The 22,746-nt window shown below is 43.0% G+C and overlaps 1 protein-coding gene across 3 annotated transcripts in view; it reads left to right on the plus strand.

Moving 5' to 3' along the window:
* The window catches only part of spata6l (spermatogenesis associated 6-like), a 145,597-nt gene that overhangs the window by 61,244 nt on the left and 61,607 nt on the right, over positions 1–22,746 (plus strand). For all 3 annotated transcript variants that reach the window (XM_070881223.1, XM_070881241.1, XM_070881231.1), the window contains exons 7-10: positions 3,094–3,186; positions 3,604–3,852; positions 7,509–7,620; positions 18,892–18,923. In XM_070881223.1, coding sequence (XP_070737324.1) covers positions 3,094–3,186; positions 3,604–3,852; positions 7,509–7,620; positions 18,892–18,923 — 486 coding nt within the window. The remainder of the gene's footprint in view (positions 1–3,093; positions 3,187–3,603; positions 3,853–7,508; positions 7,621–18,891; positions 18,924–22,746) is intronic.

Here is a 22,746-nt window from a genome sequence, read left to right on the forward strand (position 1 = left end):
CCATTGGCCCAACCGAAACTCTTCCTGGTGGCCCACTGGCCGATGCTAAAAAATCCTCGATTCTCCCCACTTTAACGGTGGGAAGAGAGCGTGGTGACGCACATGTGCAGTGACATCACCACCACTCCGCCGCTGTCGCTCAGCTTGGTTTGCATTGGTTCCAATTTCCAGGAGTTCGAGTCAGAGTGTCCCCCAGAAATAGGTGCGAGCCTTATGAATATATGATAATAGCAGTCAGATGACCTAGCTATAACAGTTGATGCCATATGTATCTCAACCAGCTGGATTACCACCATTACATAAAAACAGACTATAGGTATGTAAAAAGGAAAAGATTAGCGAAAGTAACTGGGTCCCTTACAGGTTGCCACAGGAGAAATTATACTGGGAATAAAGAAATTAAACAAATACTTTGTGTCTGTCTTCACAGACGAAGTTGCAAAAAACCTCCCGGAAATAGTGAGAACCAAGGGTCTAGCGAGAATGAGGAACTGAAAGAAATTAGTATTAGTAAAAAAAATAATACTGGACAAATTAATGGGACTGAAAACTGATAAATCCCCTGGACCTAATGGCCTACATCCTAGGGTTTTGAAGGAGGTGGGTGCATTGGTTGTCATCTTCCAAAATTCCATGGATTCTGGAAAGGTTCCCGCAGTTTGGAAGGCAACAAATGTAACCCCACTATTTAAGAAAGGAGGGAGAGAGAAAACGGGAAACTACAGACTAATTAGCCTTGCATCAGTAGTATGGAAAACGCTAGAATCTATTAAGGTCGTGGTAACAGGGCACTTAGAAAATAATAATAGGATTGGGCAGAGTCAATATGGTTTTATGGAAGGGAAATCATGTTTGACAAACCTGTTAGAGCTTTTTGAGGTTGTAACTAGCAGAATAGATAAGGGGAACCAGTTGATGTAGTGTATTTGGATTTTCAGAAGGCATTCAATAAGGTGCCACACAAAAGGTTATTAAAAAAAATTAGAGCTCATGGGATTAGGGATAATATATTAACATGGATTGTGGATTGGTTAATGACCAGAAAACAGAGAATAGGAATAAACGGGTCATTTTCAGGTTGGCAGACTGTAATTAGTGGGATACTGTAAGGATCAGTGCTTGGGCCTCAGCTATTCACAATCTATATCACTGATTTGGATGAGGGGACCAAATGTAATATATCCAAGTTTGCTGATGATACAAAGCAAGGTGGGAATGTAAGTTGTGAGGAGGATGCTGTTATGTATGTTAACTGGGTTTTACCTGCCACCAGAGGGCGTGCCTGTCAGAGTCCTAATGGTCGCTGGCAGACACGTGCAAGCCGTGTATATAACGTTGGCAGCCATGTTGAATCCTCACTTTGAGAATAAATAAACTGGAGTAAGGTCATGCCTGAACTAGCTCATCGTACTTAGCCTTGTGGAGTTATTTGATACTTAACAGATACAAAGAGACTTCAGGGGGGTATAGACAGGCTCCGTGAGTGGGAAAGAACATGGCAAATGGAATGTAATGTGGAGAAATGTGAAGTTATCCACTTTGGTAGGAAAATTAGAAAAACAGTGTATTTTTTAAACGGTGAGAGATTGGGAAATGTTGATGTTCAGAGGGCCCTGGGTGACCTGGTACACGAATCACTGAAAGTTAACATGCAGTTACAGCAAGCAATTAAGAAAGCAAATGATATGTTGGCCTTTATTACAAGAGGATTTGAGTATATGAGTAAAGATGTCTTACTGCAATTATATAGGGCCCTGATGAGACCACATCTGGAGTATTGTGTACAGTTTTGGTCTCCTTACCTAAGGAAGGATATACTTGCCATAGAGGGAGTGCAACAAAGGTTCACCAGACTGATTCCTGGGGTGGGGACGATTGTCCTTTGAGGAGAGATGAGTAGACTAGGTCTATATTCTGTATAGCTTAGAAGAATGAGAGATGATCTCATTGAAACATGGAAAATTCTTACAATGCTTGATAGGGTAGATGCAGGGAGGATGTTTTCCCCGGCTGGGGAGTCTAGAATCAGGGGTCACAGTCTCAGGACTGAGATAAGGAGACATTTCTTCACTCATAGGGTGGTGAATCTTCGGAATTCTCTACCCCAGCGTGCTGTGGATGCTCAGTCGTTGAATATATTCAAGACAGAGATTGATGAATTTTTGAATATTATGGGGATAGTGCAGGAAAGTGGAGTTGAGATAGAAGATCAGCCATGAACTTATTGAGTGGCAGAGCAGGCTCGAGAGGCCAAATGGCCTACTCCTACTGCACCCAATTCACTTAGCATGGGTGGTAGAAGTTGCAGTGTGGCTATTTTGAGCATCTATTAAAGGGATCATCAGCTGCAGTCAGGGAAAGTTGGATGCAGCTTTGGCACACTATTTTTAATGCCAGTTGCTTTCGGTTTAGAGTCTTAAAGGCTTCCACATTTATTGTCCTTGCTGCTCTAAATGCTGTAAAACTTTTGCTGGCTCCTGAAAACTAATGCTTCCTTTCACTTTAATTAACTTTCCACTGTAGACCCGTTAAAATCGACTGCCCTGGTGGATTTCCCACTCAGATTTCCTATAGGAAGCGTGTTTAACCCTGGCAGCTTGCTGAATTAATGTAAATGAGGCCCAGCCATGAAAATGGCACAGGCCCCACACTAACTCCTTCAGATGTGCACAGTGCCTTCCCAATATGCGCTCAAACAAACCGTCCCCATAATTTGCAAAATGCTGCCTATTCTGTAAAACTGTTATTATCAGCCCCAGCATTTACTGCAATATACGTTTTACATATAGCAACAATAGTACAATGTATTATAAATATATAAGAAATAATTTGATGAGTCCACACTACCAGCAAGGAACCTCGCCCATCAGCAACATCTTATCAGAAATTCAAACATATTCTGCCCATGAATTTCCAATCATTTTAGTCAGAAAATTGTGAGCACTGTGCATAAATTTCTGGTGTGCACTCCCTGCGACTGAGGCTCCCCACCTGCAGATATAATAGATATTAAAACATATTTCCATTTTGAGATAAGAAAAAAATAGTTCCATACACTAAACTGGTAATTCAACATTTAATTTGTCATTTCAGTTAATTTCACCTAAATTGGAGTTTTCCACAACAACAACTATTACAGAGTGTTTTCCTAGATGTGCAAAGAAAATTTCTTCCAGTTTATGCCTGGTAAGTCTTTAATATAAATGCTATATTTTTTTAGAGATCCTACATTGTAAAAACTGTTTTTTGTCAAAACTTTAAAACTATTCATGAATTTAGAAAAAAATTTAAACTGAAAAAACTGATATATTTAATAACACGTGTTTTATTTGTAGTAACTCATGTGCATTAGTTTTATAATACAGCAAATCCATAACCAAATTATCCATGTAATCCAACATAATTTAATTGGATTAACTGTAGCTTTGTCAGATATGTGGTGTAAACCCACATTTATGCACGTAAATTAGGTTTTCGTCGCACCTCCGATTAAGTTATGGCAGAAAGTCCAAGGATATTCAGGGCCTAAGAAGAAAGAATATATAAAAAGTCCGTTTTGTAAAGTCACAGCTTTGGTTTTGGCAAACCTTATTTGTTTCACAGTCAGAAAGTGGAAAAAAAGAGAATCAATTTAGAAGACCAAGGTGTGCAAAATCATTTAACCTGATAGGAAAATCGTGCACTGAAAGAAGATCTGAAAAGGAACGCAAGAAGCCAGTAATACCAACCAGGTCAAGATCGCTTTCTCCCTACTGCAGGAAGTGTTTACACGAGCTTTGTTTAGATGATATGCAACATCCATCCCCACGCAAGTCAGATTCAATTTGCAAGAGTTCTTTTATGATAGAACCTGTAAGTATTTTTGAATTGATTTAAACGCTATAGAAATATATTTATAGAATTTAATAATTTCTTACTTTAACAATCTCTCATTTATCACGCAGTAAGTATTAGGGGAGGTGGCTGAAAGCATTGGTTTAGTTAGAAGGAGGCTTTTGACGGTTAGGAGAGATGGAGGAGTTTAGGGGTTTAACACCTTAACAATTATTGATAGTGGGACGGAGACAGGGGAGTGGACATAGGACCAATAGAAATTTCAGAGGTAGGGTGGCAAGGCCGTGTAGGGCTTTGCACACACGAACAAAGGATTGTGAAATCAATGAGCTGGAGCTCAGGAGCAGTGAGGAATTCAAGGCCTGTGAATAGATGAGTGTGAATAGCAGAGTATTGGATAAATTGGAGTTTACGCAAGGTGGAGCTAAGGAGATTGAGAGGAAAGCATTGGAAGAGTCAAGCAGGGAGTGGACAAAGGCTTTGAGAGTTCCAGCTGCAGTGAGTGAAGAAAAGTAGAAAGAGACAGTCTCGGGAGAGGACATGGATAGGTTTTGAAGCTCAGCTCATGGCCAGACAAAGCACTGGTGAGGATGGAATCAGGGAATAGGATGTAAAGTTTTAAACTGGACCTGAACAGGATGGCCTTGATCTTGCCAATATTAACAACTAATATATATATATATTGGTTTTGATATAGTAAAGTGTGCCAAGGTGCACCTCTAAGGCAAAAATGGATGCTAATCAGTCTTGGCAGTTGATAGAATATGGGGTTTGAAACTGAGCTCAAGATCAAACAAGGCACCGGGATTGGACGCAGTGGGTTCAACCTGAGCAAGCAGCTCGGGAGGGAGGCAAACCGAATAGCTGCAGTCTTGCCGGTATTAAGTTGGAGAAAGATTTCATTCATCCATGTCTGAATATCAGACAGCACATACAGTGGTGGAGCAATAGATCTAGATGCTATCCCCATGCATACATCGATGTCATTAAAGAGAATTATGCAGAAGAGGAAAAGGAGGGGGCAATGCACTAAAAATGTCTTTTTACTATTGATCCCTTTGGTTTCTTGTTTCCATTTAAATCATTTTACTGTCAGTAGCAGTGTTATATTGCTGTTAAAAGATTGATACACATGTAATAAACTATAAAGACATGAAGGAGGCTCTCCAATGATTCAGCTAGTTCACGCAGTGAGATTAGCAAGATCCCAGGTTCAATCTGTAGTTTGTGTTTTGTTAGCTGTTCCCAACTATGCCAAAAATTGGCCTCTTGCCTCTTGTTTTAGGGAGGAGAAAGTCTTCCAAGATTCCCCCTGCTGATCTAGTAACACCCTGCTGAAAGCATGCATTTGTGAATGTTGGGTGAGGACAGGGCCGTACTGGCTGTTATGTCTCTCATGACTAAATAGCCCATCAATACTGTGTCAAGACAAGTTTGGAACAATTACCATTTTCTTCTCCCCTTGCTTCAGTTCCCTACCTTTTTATGTTTTAAGTAATAATTAATGACATTTTGTAAGTGCTTTTCTCTTTTTGAGATCGAAGAAGAGCACCTTGGGTGAGGTACTGGAGGAGCGAGGACTGGGATTCATACAAAAGTCAGTTGAGGTTAACTAAAAGGCATATTAAAAGTTGAGAGGTCAATTGAAAAACAAAGTAGATTGCCTATGAAAGACCAAATAAGTCCATTTAAAAGCTTACGTTTAGAAGAAAGACTAGATCAGGATGCAGAAAATATGTTAGATAGATTCTTCAATGCAGTCTTCACAAATTTCACACCTCGTTTTTTTCGCTCAATAATTTATAACATAAGGCTAGTGGATCTCCAATGGTGTTGGCAACAATCAGGAAACATCAAATTTCCCTGAGTACATTCAAAAGCAAAGAAACAAAAAAGATGCATCCCCTCCTCCCAAAAGTAGTGCATGTTGGAAACTGCATGTTATTAAGCTAATAAATGCCAACTGCGTACAAAAAGACTAACCAAGGGATGCAGCTACAGAAGTAGTGAAACTCACAGAGGAATGAAAAAAACATAGGTAAGCGGCACACAAAACTGAGAAACAGAAGCCAGAGCTTTAGCTTCTGCTAAAGAAAGCATTCAGATAAGAACTATTTAGGTACCGACACAGAGGAGTCCCTGGATGAAGAAACTCCGGTCCTGTGGGGCAAGGGAAAATAGCAGAAAGAGCCTGCAAAATTGATCTTGAAATGAGAAAAACAATCAGAAAAGTTTCATGACTCATTTAGTTAAGCTGAAAAAAAGTGGGTAACTAAAGCAAGGAAAATGATGAGTAGTTGTTCCGTACTTACTACGATCCAGCAGGAAGATTAATGAGGTGACTTAGAGCTTTAAGGCTGCCTAAAGAGTACTGCTGTAGGTATAAGTACGAGTATCTTCAGCTTCCGAAGTTTATATCCATCTCGTGGTACAAATGCGCAGCTCTAGGCATAACTGTGAAATATATCTTTATAATAGGGAACTCCTATTGAGATATTACCTAGCGGTATGAGCTCCAGCCTTCACTCAGCGGTAGTACTTTCAGCTCTGAATCAGGCAGTTGTGGGTTCCACATTTCACAACCTTAAAGTAAAAAATCTAGGTGAAAAATCTAGACATCTGGATCATAGTCAGTATAAGTGCACAATATTGCTGCTCAGTGTAATAGATTATTTTGCATTAAGATTGAGAGCTAATCAAACTTCACATGAGTATATTTTCACGGTACATAGAACTATACAATCTTACAGCCATTCGGCCCATCATTCCTGTGCCAGCTCTTTGACAGAACTATTCAATTAGTCCCATTCCCCTGCTCTATCCCCATAGCCCTACAAGTTTCTTCCTTTTAAGTATTTGTCAATTCCATTTTGAAAGTTACTATTAAATCTGCTTGCACTACCCTTTTAGGCAGTGCATTCCATATAATAACTCTCTGCATCACCTCTGACTCTTTTGTCAATTACTTTAAATCTGTGTCCTCTAGTTACTGACCCTTCTGCCACTGGAAACAGTTTCTCCCTTATTTACTGTCTCAAAAACCTTCATGATTTTGAACTTCTCTGCTCCAACGAGAACAATCCCAGTTTCTCTAGTCTCTGCACATAACTGAAGTCCCTCATCCCTGGTACCATTCTAATAAATATCCTCTATACCCTCTCCAAGGCCTTGACATCCTTTCTAAAGTGTGGAATTTGTTATGAAGATAATAGAAAAAGTGGCACTAAAATAAATTATCTCTTTTTGTGTCATTGGAAAAGAAATGAAATAATTATTGTACATGGAGAAAATGTACTGGCCAAAACAACATATTTTCTGATGACCTTTTTGATGCCGTTGTTTAGAGAGACAATACTGTAATACAAAATATTGTGATGCTGGAAGATGTACTTGCTTCGTACAAGTGAGATTGGACCTATCTGTTAGGATATTACTCTCTTTTAAAAATGTAACTCTTATTGCAATACCAGTAAGTTATCACATCAGGTCATAATCTTGTTGCACAGATCACCAACAAGATAATTCATTGAGCAGTAGGGTTCCTTAGTTTGAGGCATGAAAATTGAAGCAGAGATTAGCCTGTTTGCATCATAGATATTTTGTTTGTCAAAATTTTGAAAAATAATATAAAAATGTCAGCATTATAATTATAAAGCATTTTTTGTTTTTATTAGTGTGACAGAAGTCAGTCAGAGAAAAAGTATACATCATCGCTATCATGCTCATCCTTTGATAAATGTTCAAGGGCCAGGCCAAGAACTGCTTCTCCGTCACGCTACAGTCATGGTACGATTTTATCTGTGCACATTATGATTATAATAAATTGGGAAACGAATTGTGTAAATGTATCAAAAACTGGTTTGAATGAATAATTAACTAATTATGAAGATGGTTAAAAAAGATTCTATTTAATGCATACGTTTGTTGTATTTTATTTTATCTGTGTTTGTTTTTATATTAACTTATGGGATATGGGCGTCAGTCGCAAGGCTAGCATGTATTGCCTCGCCCTAGTTTCTCTTGAGAAAATGGTGGTGGGCAATGTTCCCTGTAAGCTATGCTTTATTCTGCGCGCCCTGTTTCTTTTATTGTGTGGACCCTTTAAAATTCCGCACGTGCGAAGTATTTACAATGGAGAAGCTGGTGAGTAGCCTGCGCAGGACCATGACCATGCAGCTTCGAGGTTACATTGATGGTGGGCCACCTTCTTGAATTGCTGCAGTCTATGTGATGAAAGTGCTTGCATAGTGCAGGTAGATAGGGAATTCCTGGATTTTGACCCAACGACAATAAAGGAATGAGACCTGGAATATCCAGGTCTGTGCCAAGTTTCTAGCCTTTCCGATGAACAACAGCAGTGTGCCAGAATGGTTGTGTGGAATTGGATAAATAGTTGAAGTGGAAAAATCTGCAGAGCTGTCGGGAAAGAGCATGGGAGTGAGACGAATTGGATAGCTTTTTCAAAGAGCCAGCACAGACACAAGGAGCCGAATTGATCTTTCTGTGCTGTATCATTTTATGATTTTATTATTCTATGATATCACCAAATGGCTACTGGGTGACAAGGCACAGCTGTTGCCATAGCCGATGACCCCATTCCAAGTAATATGAACACAAAAGAGGAGAGGAGCGATCAGGCTGGAGATTGAGAGGTCCATTGGGTGGCTATCTGAAAGCACGCTACCGATAGATAAGTCGGATGGAGCTCTACAGTATGCACCACATAGCGTTTCCACAATTGTCAACCCCTGCTGTACCTATCAGGAAGGGCTGTGGTTTGATGTGGCTTAAAAGGAGATGCTGGCTCCAGAAGATCCTGAAATGCAGGGGCCAGAACATGTGGACAACATCCACTCAGAGGAGTCCTTGTTAACAGCTGCAAAAGACATTGGAGAGCAGAAAATTTCAAAGTGGACTGGTTTCCCCCTCTTGCTCCTCATCACCATCATCTCTATACTTGACAAAGGAGAAAAAACTCCCGATGTCCTTTTTCGCCTTCTCCTCCTCCTTAATGTTATCATCATCATAATAATAATCTTCCTCCTGCTGTGCATTCTGCTACCATAGTGGATCTGCAGGAACAGATGGTAGAAAGTAAAAATGGGTGACCTACTACCTACCTACCTACCTACCTACCTACCTACTCCTACCTACTGAGATCATCATGTATTCCTGATCTATTCAAAGTTGATGAAAGATTAGATGGTTAACTCCTGGACAATGTGACCCAGGAATAAAGCTCTGGTTACTGAGACCTCTGCCTAATCCACAGAATTAGTGCACAAAAGGTATATAAGGCCGATGGTGGCACCAGGACATTGATCGATCAAACAATAGTTGATTCATAAGGCCATTAATAAAAGCAACATCTTCCAGTTATGTAACACCTTATTTGTTCATCTAAATTGTCGAAAAACATCCCAAAGAACTTAAAGGAGTGCAGGCTATGCTGGTGCCAAGTCTTTGCGGGAAGTTTAGAAGAGTGGGCCTTAGTGCAGGACATGAGGTGGACAGTCAGTTGTGGATAATTTGGAATTCATAGAAGTTGGAACATCACTAAAGAAAGCATTGAAGAAGTCAAGGCTTGAGGTTATGAGGACTTGGATAAGGGTTTTACTGACAGTGAGGGCGAGACAGAGGCAGTCTGTTGCAGAGGTGGAAGTAAGCACGCTTCATAATGGATAAGATTGAAGCTCAGCTCTGGGTTGAAAACCGTAGAGAGCAACCTGATTCTGCCTGAGCAAGGGGCTAAGGGGAACAATGGTGACGATGGCAAGTGTGCAGAGTTTTTTGCATGGGTTAAAAATAAAGGCATCAGTCGTCTTGATTTTTATTTTCTGTGTACTTCCCTGCAGTTCTTTTAAGGAATCACAGTGTATAATTGGGAGTGCTTCCATTAATGTGAAGATTGTGTTAGGTCATCACATCAGTTTGATAATGATATTGGGCATATTTAATAAGTGAGTCTTTTGTGCATATTTTCACATTCATTTTCTTGATTAGCAGCTGACGCAGTTCTATGCCTACCACTATTTACATTTCGTTAAGCTACAGTTTAGATGCATTTTGTGCTAATCTTTAATTACATATAGAATTACATAGATTATAAAACACAGAAACAGGCCATTCAGCCCAACCTGCCCATGCCAGCATTTATGCTCCACTTGACCTCTTCCCATCCTTCCTCATCTAACTATGTCAGCATAACCCTCCTTTTTTAAAAATTTCACAATACTCTTATCAGTGTCTACATGCTGACATCTAATAACTGTATTTCTAAGCTTTTATACTTTTAGGTAATTTGGTCCATTAGTACAATGGCCGGGATTACATTCATGCTCATGTTCAAGTCATGCAACTTTTCCAGACCTTTTTCCAGTCCTAGGGAGGGCTGAATTCCAAAGGATGAACACATCTAGGCAACTTTTACAAATTTCATACAAAAACAAAATACTGCGGATGCTGGAAATCTGAAATAAAAACAGAAAATGCTGGAAATACTCAGCATCATCTGTGGAGAGAAAATCAGAGTTAATGTTTCAGGTCGATGACCATTCATCAGAACTGGAAAAACTTAGACGTAACAGATTTTAAGCAAGTGCAGGGACAGGGAGAGGGGAGAAAAGGACAAAAGAATAGTTCTGTGATAGGATGGAAGGCAGGGAGTGATTAAATGACAAAAAGTATAATAGTACAAAGCAAAAGGAGATGGTAATGGGACAAGCAAAGAAACAAAAGATGAGTCCAGAAGAGGTGTAAATGGGAATGGCAGAATCATCAACAGCTGCCATGTGAAAAAATAGGGGCATAAGTTATGGTCTGAAATTGCTGAACTCGAAGTTGAGTCCAGAAGATTGTAAAGTGCCTAATCAAAAGATGAGGTGTTGTTCTTCGAGCTTACGTTGAACTTCATGGAACCATGTAAGAAGCCAAGAACAGAGAGGTCAGAGTGGGAGTGCAAGTGACAGGCGACCAGAAGCTCAGGGTCACGCATGCGAATTGAACGGAGGTGTTCCGCAAAGCGATCACCCAATCTGCATTTGGTCTCGCCAATGCAGACCACATCGTGAGCAGCGAATACAGTATACTAAATTGCAAGAAGTACAAGTAAATCGATGTTTCAACTGGAAGGAGTGTTTGGGGCCCTGGACTGTGGGAAGGGAGGAGATAAAAGGGAAGGTGTTGCATCTTCTGTGCTTGCACGGGAAGGTGCCTTGGGAAGGGGAGGGGGTGTTGGAGGTAATTGAGGAGAGGACCAGGATGTCATGGAGGGAGTGGTCCCTTCAGAATGCTGAAAGGGAGGGGAAGATGTGTTTGGTGCTAGGAACACATTGGAGGTGGCGGAAATTGCGGAGGATGATCCGTTGAATGTGGAGGCTAGTGGTTTGACAGGTGAGGACAAGGGGATCCCTATTGTGGGAGGGAAGGGAAGGGGTGAGAGCAGAAGTGTGGGAAATGAAATGGACACAGTCGAGGGCCATGTCAACCATGGTAGAGGTGAATCTTCGGTTGAGGAAAAAGGAAGACATATCGGACACATGCAGGCTCTCAACCTCTCTTCAGCAGCACCGACTCACTCTATTTCAAAGCTGTCCTGGTACACAGTTCCATTTCATCCTTCGCCTCCTCCGGTGCTTTAACAAAAACGTATTTTCTTTTCAGGTGTCATTGATCGCAAGCTTCAACAACTCTTGGACACCAACGCACCTCCGGAACCTTCATCCCCATCACTTTCTTCTGGCCCCATCCCTTCTTGCAATCTCACCCCCAGCCATGTTTTCATTATCCCCTGTGACCTTTCCCTCTCTAACCCCAAACCATCAGTCCTCAGCAAAGGCCTGAGCTTCATCCTCTTATGCCCCCATGTCAATAAATTTCGAGCTCCGCATGACGCTGAGCTCTTTTTGCATCGCCTTCATTTCTGTGCCCACTTCTTTGACCAAGAGTCTTTCCCCCCACACAGCTGACCCTTTCTCCCATTTTCAGAATTTTCGTTCTACCTTGATCCCTCCTTCTGGCCTCTTACCCTCTCTAGATCTTTTCATTGCGAACTGCCGGTGTGACATTGGCTGTCTCAATTTCTCTGCTTCCCTCACTCACTCCAACCTCCCTCTCAACTTGCAGCACTCCGCTTGCTCAGATCCAACCCCATCAAACCTGCTAACAAGGATGGCACTGTTGTTGTTTGGCGTACTGACCTCTACCTTGCAGAGGCTGAACAGCAACTCTCTAACACCCACTCCTACCTCTCCCTGGACCATGTTCCCACTACCGAACATCAAGCTGTTGTTTCCAACACTGTCACTAACCTCATCTCTTCTGCAGATCTTATCTCCACAGCCGCCAACCTTATAGTTTCCCAACCCCACATAGCCCGCTTCTACCTCCATCCCAAGATCCACAAACAGGTAGAAGACACTAAAAACATCCCAATAGTGGATAATCAAGGGGCTATAGGTCGGGAGGAACTAAATACAATCACTATCACTAATGAAGTAGTACTAGGTAAAATAATGGGACTAAAGGCGGACAAGTCCCCTGGACCTGATGCCTTACATCCTAGGGTCTTAAGAGAAGTGGCTGCAGAGATAGTGGATGCATTGGTTGTAATTTATCAAAATTCCTTGGATTCTGGAGCGGTCCTAACAGATTGGAAAACCGCAAATGTAACACCCCTATTTAAAAAAGGAGGCAGACAAAAAGCAGGAAACTATAGGCCAGTTAGCTTAACATCTATCATTGGGAAAATGCTGGAGTCCATTATTAAGCAAGTAGTAGCGGGACATTTGGAAAAGCATAATTCAATCAAGCAGAGTCAGCATGGTTTTATGAAAGGGAAATCATGTTTGACAAATTTGCAGGAGTTCTTTGAGGATGTAATGAGCAGGGTGGATAAGGGAGAACCAGTGGATGTGGTGTATTTGGATTTCCAGAAGGCATTGGATAAGGTGCCACACAAGAGGTTACTGCACAAGATAAAAATTCACTGGGTTGGGGTAATATATTAGCATGAATAGAGGATTGGTTAACTAACAGAAAACAGAGAGTCGGGATAAATGGGTCATTTTCCAGTTGGCAAACAGTGACTAGTGGGGTGCCGCAGGGATCGGTGCTGGGTCCTCAACTATTTACAATCTATATTAATGACTTGGATAAAGGGACTGAGTATAATGTAGCCAAGTTTGCTGATGATATAAAGATGGGTGGGAAAGCAAATTGTCAGGAGGCCACAAAAAATCTGCAACGGGATATAGACAGGCAATGTGAGTGGGTAAAAATTTGGCAGATGGAGTATAATGTGGGAAAATGTGTAGTTATCCACTTTTGCAGAAATAATAGAAAAGCAAATTATAATATAAATGGAGAAAAATTGCAAAGTGCTGCAGAACAGAGAGACCTGGGGATCCTTGTGCATGAACCACAAAAATTTAGTATGCAGGTACAGCAAGTAATCAGGAAGGCAAATGGAATGTTGGCCTTTATTGCAAGGGAGTTAGAGTATAAAAGCAGAGAAGTCCTGCTACAACTGTATAGCATTGGTGAGGCCACACCTGGGGTACTGCTTACAGTTTTGGTCTCCGTATTTAAGGAAGGATATACTTGCATTGGAGGCTGTTCAAAGAAGTTCACTAGGTTGATTCTGGAGATGACGGGGTTGACTTATGAGGATAGGTTGAGTAGGTTGGGCCTATACACATTGGAGTTCAGAAGGACGAGAGGTGATTTTATTAAAACATAAAATAATGAGGAGGCTCAGCAAGGTGGATGCAGAGAGGATATTTCCACTCATAGGGGAAACTAAAACTAGGAGACATAGGGCCCAAGTTTCCACATGATACGCGCCTGATTTTTAGGAGCAACTGGTGGCGAACGGACTATTTTAGAAATCGCAATTCTCCACATTTTTTTTCTGCAGTTCTAGTCAGGTAGAACAGTTCTAGTCAGGTAGAACAGAATTTTTTCTTCAAAAGGGGGTGTGTCCAGCCACTGACGCCTGATTTGAAAGTTTCCACAGTGAAAATGTACTCCCAACTAAAGTAGAATGGAGCCAGTGAAGATTTTTGTAGAACTGAAAAAACCTGTTCTACACATAAAAAAATCAGGCGCAGGTTACAAATTAGGCGTCCAGAACAAGGTGGGGGAGAGGCGGGGTGGGGAAGGGAACGCATTAAATTCGACAATAATTCCTTATTTATACTTCTACAAATATTATACAAATAAATCCAACCTGAATAAACATTTATAAGCCAAGAAAAGATTAAATAAACCATCTTCCTACCTGTGTGAAAGTGCTTCAGCCAGGGAGAATTCTGCAGCCGTTCGTGCCGCTGAGCGGGAGGGGGAGAGAGAGAGAGGGAGAGAGAGAGAGAGAGAGAGGGGGGGGAAGGAGAGAGAGAGAGGGGGGGAGGGGAGAGAGAGAGGGGGGGAGGGGAGGGAGGGGGAGAGAGAGGGGGGGAGGGAGAGAGAGAGGGGGGGAGGAGGAGGGGGGGGAGGGAGAGAGGGAGGGAGAGAGAGAGAGAGAGCGGGGGGGGGGGTCGGGTCGGGGAACAGGAGCGCGGGTCGGGTCAGCCGGGGGGGGGGGAGCGGGTCTCGGGTCGGGTCGGGGGGGGTCGGGGCGAGAGCGGGTGTCGCGGCGGGGGGGAGCGGGTCTCGGGTCGGGGGGGTGGGGAACAGGTCTCGGGTCGGGTCGGGGCGGGGGGGGGATCGGGTGTCGGGTCGGGGGGGGGGAGCGGGTGTCGGGTCGGGGGGGGAGCGGGTGTCGGGTCGGGGGGAGCGGGTGTCTGGTCGGGGGGGGGGAGTAGGTCTCGGGTCGGGTCGGGGCGGGGGGGAGCGGGTCTCGGGTCGGGGGGGGAACGGGTGTCGGGTCGGGGGGGGTAGCGGGTGTCGGGTTGGGGGGGGGAGCGGGTGTCGGGTCGGGGGGAGCGGGTGTCTGGTCGGGGGGGGAGCGGGTCTCGGGTCGGGGCGGGGGGGGGGAGCGGGTCTCGGGTTGGGGCGGGGGGGAGCGAGTGTCGGGTCTGGTCGGGCGGGAAGCAGGAGCTGGCCGTGGGAGGAGCCTCATTCACGCAGCCCCAGTGAGGCCATTCAGCCAGGGCTAGGGGCTGCATGCTTCGGGCCCCTCCCACACAGTTCGGCGCCTGGAGCTACTGCACTTGCGTGCCGACTGTAGCGCGCTTGTGCAGAGGTCCCGGCACTGTTTTAGGCGCGAAAAACGGGCGCCCAGCTCGGAGGGGCGCCAGCTTTTTTTCTTGTGGAAACTTGGGCCCTTTGTCTCAGAATAAGGGGCTGCCCATTTAAAACTGAGATGAGGAGGAATTTATTCTCTGAGGGTTGTAAATCTATGGAATTCTCTGCCTTAGAGAGCTGAGGAGGCTGGGTCATTGAATATATTTAAGGCGGAGATAGACGGATTTTTGAGCGATAAGGGAGTAAAGGATTTACGGGGAGCAAGCAGGGAAGTGGAGCTGAGTACATGATCAGATCAGCCAGGATCTTATTAAATGGCGGAACAGGCTCAAGGGACCAAATGATCTACTCCTGCTCCTATTTCTTATGTTCTTATGCAGGACTGCCCTGGTAGATCCAGTGTTTCAGCCTGCTCTTGACACACGGAACTGATTTCTTCTTATCTCGACTCATTTTTCTTCTCCCCTTGTCCTGTTTCTTCCCACCTACATATGAGACTCTTCCGACACCCTCCGTCACTTTAACAGTTTCCAGTTTCCTGGCCCCAACTGTCTCCTTTTCACTATGGATGTCCACTACACCTCCATCCCCCACCAGGATGTTCTGAGGTCATTCCACTTCTTCCTTGAACAGAGGCCCAACCAGTCCCCATCCACCACCATCCTACTCCACTTGGCTGAACTTGTCTCAGATTGAACAACTTCTCCTTTGACTCCGTTCACTTCTTCCAAATTAAAGGTGTTGCTATGGAACCCGCATGAGTCCTAGCTATGCCTGCCTTTTCATGGGATATGTGGAACATTCTTTGTTCCAGTCCTACTCAGGTCCCCGCCCTCACCTCTTTTTGATGATTTTATCGGTGCCATTTCCTGCTCTCGCCCTGAACAACACAATTTAATTCACTTTGCTTCCAATTTCCACCCTTTCCTCACCCTCACATGGTCCATCACTGACTCTTCCCTTCCTTGACTTCTCTGTCTCCACTTCTGGGGATAGGCTATCGACAAACATTCACTATAAACCCACTGACATCCACAGCACTCTGGACTACGCCTCTTCCCATCCCGCTTCCTATAAGTACTCTATTCCATTCTCCCAGTTTCTCCACCGCCGTTGCATCTGTTCTGACAATGCCACCTTCCATACTAGTGCTTCTGAAATGTCTTCCTTTTTCCTTAACTGAGGATACCCCACTACCGTGGTTGATAGGGCCCTCGACCGTGTCCGTTCGATTTCCCACACTTCTGCTTTCACCTCACCTTTCATCTCACCAGCCTCCAACATTTCTGCCACCTCCAGCGTGATCCCCCCACTAAATACATCTTCCCCTCCCCTCCCTTTTCAGCATTCCGAAGGGACCGCTCCTTCCGCGACATCCTGGTCCACTCCTCAATCACACCCAACAACCCCTCCCCTTCCCACAGTATCTTACCGTGCAAGTGCAGGAGTTGCAACGCCTGCTCTTTTATCTCCTCCCCATTGTCCAGGGCCCCAAACACTACTTCCAGGTGAAACAGCGATTTACTTGTACTTCTTGCAATTTAGTATACTGTATTCGCTGCTCACGATGCGGTCTGCATTGGAGAGACCAAATGCAGATTGGGTGACCGCTTTGCAGAACACCTCCATTCAGTCCATAAGGGTGACCCTGAGCTTCCTGTCGCTTGTCACTTTAATTCTCCGCTCCACTCCTGCTCTGACCTCTCTGTCCTCAGTCTCTTAAACGAAGCTCAATGTAATCTCATTTTTCGATTAGGCACTTTACAGCCTTCTTGGCTTAACACTGAGTTCAACAATTTCAGACCATCACCTCTGCCCCAATTTTTTTCACATGGCAGCTATTGATGATTCTGCCATTACCATTTACAGCTCTTCTAGACTCATTTTTTGTTTCTTTAAAATCCCATTACCAGCTCCTTTTGCTTTGTACTACCATACAATTTGTCATTTAATCACTCCATGCTTTCCATCCTATTACATACCTTCCCTTTTGTTCTTTCCTCCCCTTTCCCTGTCCCTGCATTTGCTTAAAATCTGTTACATCTCTAACTTTTTCCAAGTCTGACAAAAGGTCATGGACCTGAAATATTAACCCTGTTTCTCTCTCCACAGATACTGCCTGACCTGAGTATTTCCAGCATTTTCTGTTTTTATTTTACAATCTGCACAATTAGTGAATGAGGTGAAGGGGTTAACTGTAGGAGCTCACAAAGCAATATAGGTGCCATCTTTTGCACCCTAGCCCCTACAAATACCAGCAATTCCTAAAATCGAGTGTCTCCATCTTCCTGCTGATTTTCTTTGATGCTAAACTGAATGAATTCCCCAGCTCTCTTGAAAGGTGCGTTAGTCACCTGATGAATACATGCCTGTGTAGCCGTATATGTGCGTCCAGGAACGGGCTCTTTTCCCAGCAGCACAACTACAACTGAGATTCATCTGTTAATTCAACAGAAGACACCACCACTTGCCTGGATAGTACCCTGGGTGGTAATTCAGAGATCCACTTGGTTGCATGGAATGACCCAGTGCCATAAGAGGAGTGTGATTGTCACCTTCATAACCACAGACAACACTATTATTGGCAGGTCCACATGCCGAGACTGGCTATTATTTTTTTGATGAAGCTTATTCTCCTAATATACATCTGCTTGTTAATGTCTTCATAGGACCTGCATTATCTGTATATTTTTGGGAGGGTAATATCTTCTAGGGCACATCCTCATATGCTACTTCACTCACCTCTTCTGCTGTTCCTCCTGCCCTATGATAATTGCTTATAAAAGTATGTCCTTACAGAATGGTATACCTGATCCTCAGAAGCTTTAATTGTGAATGGAGGGGGGTCAACATTTTTTGATGGTCTCACAGTCCCACAGGCAGTCAGAAGTATATCCAAGGCTGTTCACACTGAATGTCAAAAAATTACTCCAAAAAGTTGTTTCCAGCTGCAGTGATTTCTACTCAAACTTTCAGCAATCAGCAGGCTAGTAATATTTTCATTATTTTCATTATTTTCATTATATTTTCATTATAACTTACCAGCAATGTATTATAAACATAAATCCAGGAATCCAAAGCTGCAACTCTGCTGGTCCTCATTTCAATATTTGGTAATTAAGTGCACGGCAACTCAGCGGCCGGATCACAGAAAGAGCTAAATGGTATTTAGAAATTCAGGTGCTTTGTTTTTGTAATGAAAACTGGCATAATTAACCTCCTTACTCGTTTGCTTGTGGGTCAAGTGAGTTGCCTCAATTTGAGGCCCCTGAAAATTGGGTGGAGTTTCAAGGCCAAAGTATAATGTTAAAATTGAAACTGAGAGATAGAAATACAGGTTAGCTTCCTTAATGTAATCACAGCAGCATTTCAAAGTCACCTATTAATATCCTAACTTGTCATATGCAGTTAGAAAAGAATGAATCATAATTAGAAAAAGGAGATGGACAACTGAGCGCTAATATCAAATGCAAAAATATCTATATGTAATTGTATGATCGGAATTATATTACCATCTTATTAATTTGTTAATATTGCCAGTTGCTGTATAATATGGGAGAAATAATTGTGTTTTTCATACTTATGAATATTGGAAACATAAGTAAAGCAATTGTATAGGAATTAAACTGTTTGATGTTACAAAAAAGGTATAGGAAATATGTAAGGCTCTTAACTCAATATTAAGATGACTGAGGAGTGATCTTTTTGATATTGCTGTTATCAGTTAGAAGGCAGGCAAGTGAATGAAAGCTTTATAGATACAATTGGGATTGAGGACCAAAACACACATTTCTCAACGTCACAGGCAATGACTGATAAAGGAATATATATTAGCTTTTTTGTGCTCCTCATTTTTTTTGTTTCTTTTTGTAGATACTTGCGGATCAAAATATGGTGCAGACAAGGTGAGAAGAACTTAAACTTATGTTATAATTTCCAGTGTGCATACACAACAGGATTAAATCAAGCTTATTGCCACATGTTACTTTATAGTTACTTCATAATTAACCAGAGCACATAAGAGAAGCAAGTATAGGAGAACATCTAGGCAATAGCGATCATAACATAATAAGATTTAAGATCATAAGAACATAAGAAATAGGAGCAGGAGTAGGTCATTTGGCCCCTTGAACCTACTCTGCCATTCAATAAGATCATGGCTGAACTGATCATGGACTCAGCTCCACTTCCCTGCCCGCTCCCCATAACCCTTTACTCCTTTATCGCTCAAAAATCTGTCTATCTCCGCCTTAAATATATTCAATGACACAGCCTCCACAACTCTCGGGGGCAGAGAATCCCATAGATTTACAACTCTCTGAGAGAAGAAATTCCTCCTCATCTCTGTTTCAAATAGGCGGCCCCTTATTCTAAGATCATGCCCTCTAGTTCTAGTCTCCCCCATCAGTGGAAACATCCTCTCTGTTTCCACCTTGTCAAGCCCCTTCATAATCTTATACATTTGGATAAGATCTCCTCTCATTCTCCTGAATTCCAATGAGTAGAGGCCCAACCTATTCAACCTTTCCTCATAAGTCAACCCCCTCATCCCCGGAATCAACCTAGTGAACCTTCTCTGAACTGCCTCCAAAGCAAGTATATCCTTCATAAATATGGAAACCAAAACTGCACGCAGTATTCCAGGTGTGGCCTCACCAATACCCTGTATAGCAGATTTTTTGTGTCCTCCTCACACATTGCTTTTCCTCCCATCTTTGTATCATCAGCAAACTTGGCTACGTTATACTCAGTCCCTTCTTCCAAGTCGTTAATGTAGGTTGTAAATAGTTGGGGTCCCAGCACTGATCCCTGCGGCACCCCACCAGTTACTAGTTGCCAACCAAAGAATGAATCCTTTATCCCGACTCTCTGTTCTCTGTTAGTTAGCCAATCCTCTATTCATGCTAATATATTACCCCCAAACCTGTGAACTTTTATCTTGTGCAGTAACCTTTTATGTGGCACCTTGTCAAATGCCTTCTGGAAGTCCAAATACAACACATCCCCTGGTTCCCCTTTATCCACCCTGTTCATTACATCTTCAAAGAACTCCAGCAAATTTGTCAAACATGACTTCCCTTTCATAAATCTATGATGACTCTGCCTGACTGAATTTTGCTTATCCAAATGTCCTGCTACTGCTTCTTTAATAATGGATTCCAACATTTTCCCAACCACAGATGTTAGGCTAACTGGTCTATAGTTTCCTGCTTTTTGTCTGACTCCTTTTTTAAATAGGGGCATTACATTTGCAGTTTTCCAATCTGCTGGGACCTTCCCTGAATCCAGGGAATTTTGGTAAATTACAACCATTACATCCACAATCCCTGCAGCTACTTCTCTTCAGACCCCAGGAAGAAAGCCATCAGGTCCAGAGGATTTATCTGCCTTTAGACCCATTATCTAACTGAGTTACACCTCCTTAGTGATTGTGATTGTGTTAAGTTCCTCCCCCGCTATAGCCCCTTGAATATCCACTGTTGGAATATTGTTAGTGTCCTCTACCGTAAAGACTGATACAAAATATTTGTTCAGAGTTTCTGCCATATCCATGTTCCCCATTACCTACATGCTAACTTTTTGTGTTTCATGCACAAGGACCCCAGGTCTCTCTGTACTGCAGCGCTTTGCAATTTTTCTCCATTTAAATTATAATTTGCTTTTAGAAACATAGACATAGAAACATAGAAAATAGGTGCAGGAGTAGGCCATTCGGCCCTTCTAGCCTGCACCGCCATTCAATGAGTTCATGGCTGAACATGCAACTTCAGTACCCCATTCCTGCTTTCGCGCCATACCCCTTGATCCCTCTGGTAGTAAGGACTTCAGCTAACTCCTTTTTGAATATATTTAGTGAATTGGCCTCAACAATTTTCTGTGGTAGAGAATTCCACAGGTTCACCACTCTCTGGTGAAGAAGTTTCTCCTCATCTCGGTCCTAAATGGCTTACCCCTTATCCTTAGACTGTGACCCCTGGTTCTGGACTTCCCCAACATTGGGAACATTCTTCCTGCAACTAACCTGTCTGAACCCATCAGAATTTTAAACGTTTCTATGAGGTCCCCTCTCATTCTTCTGAACTCCAGTGAATACAAGCCCAGTTGATCCAGTCTTTTTTGATAGGTCAGTCCCGCCATCCCAGGAATCAGTCTGGTGAACCTTCGCTGCACTCCCTCAATAGCAAGAATGTCCTTCCTCAAGTTAGGAAACCAAAACTGTACACAATACTCCAGATGTGGCCTCACCAAGGCCCTGTACAACTGTAGCAACACCTCCCTGCCCCTGTACTCAAATCCCCTCGCTATGAAGGCCAACATGCCATTTGCTTTCTTAACCGCCTGCTGTACCTGCATGCCAACCATCAATGACTGATGTACCATGACACCCAGGTCTCGTTGCACCTCCCCTTTTCCTAATCTGTCACCATTCAGATAATAGTCTGTCTCTCTGTTTTTACCACCAAAGTGGATAACCTCACATTTATCCACATTATATGCATCTGCCATGCATTTGCCCACTCACCTAACCTATCCAAGTCACTCTGCAGCCTCATAGCATCCTCCTCGCAGCTCACACTGCCACCCAACTTAGTGTCATCCGCAAATTTGGAGATACTACATTTAATCCCCTCGTCTAAATCATTAATGTACAGCTGGGGCCCCAGCACAGAACCTTGCGGTACCCCACTAGTCACTGCCTGCCATTCTGAAAAGTACCCATTTACTCCTACTCTTTGCTTTCTGTCTGACAACCAGTTCTCAATCCATGTCAGCACACTACCCCCAATCCCATGTGCTTTAACTTTGCACATTAATCTCTTGTGTGGGGACCTTGTCGAAAGCCTTCTGAAAATCCAAATATACCACATCAACTGGTTCTCCCTTGTCCACTCTACTGGAAACATCCTCAAAAAATTCCAGAAGATTTGTCAAGCATGATTTCCCTTTCACAAATCCATGCTGACTTAGACCTATCATGTCACCTCTTTCCAAATGCGCTGCTATGACATCCTTAATAATTGATTCCATCATTTTACCCACTACTGAGGTCAGGCTGACCGGTCTATAATTCCCTGTTTTCTCTCTCCCTCCTTTTTTAAAAACTGGGGTTACATTGGCTACCCTCCAATCGATAGGAGCTGATCCAGAGTCAATGGAATGTTGGAAAATGACTGTCAATGCATCCGCTATTTCCAAGGCCACCTCCTTAAGTACTCTGGGATGCAGTCCATCAGGCCCTGGGGATTTATCGGCCTTCAATCCCATCAATTTCCCCAACACAATTTCCCGACTAATAAGGATTTCCCTCAGTTCCTCCTCCTTACTAGACCCTCTGACCCCTTTTATATCCGGAAGGTTGTTTGTGTCCTCCTTAGTGAATACCGAACCAAAGTACTTGTTCAATTGGTCTGCCATTTCTTTGTTCCCCGTTATGACTTCCCCTGATTCTGACTGCAGGGGACCTACGTTTGTCTTTACTAACCTTTTTCTCTTTACATATCTATAAAAGCTTTTACAATCCGTCTTAATGTTCCCTGCAAGCTTCTTCTCGTACTCCATTTTCCCTGCCCTAATCAAACCCTTTGTCCTCCTCTGCTGAGTTCTAAATTTCTCCCAGTCCCCTGATTTGCTGCTATTTCTGGCCAATTTGTATGCCACTTCCTTGGCTTTAATACTATCCCTGATTTCCCTTGATAGCCACGGTTGAGCCACCTTCCCTTTTTTATT

This window comes from Pristiophorus japonicus, chromosome 1, assembly GCF_044704955.1.
Source record: "Pristiophorus japonicus isolate sPriJap1 chromosome 1, sPriJap1.hap1, whole genome shotgun sequence".
NCBI lineage: Eukaryota > Metazoa > Chordata > Chondrichthyes > Pristiophoridae > Pristiophorus > Pristiophorus japonicus.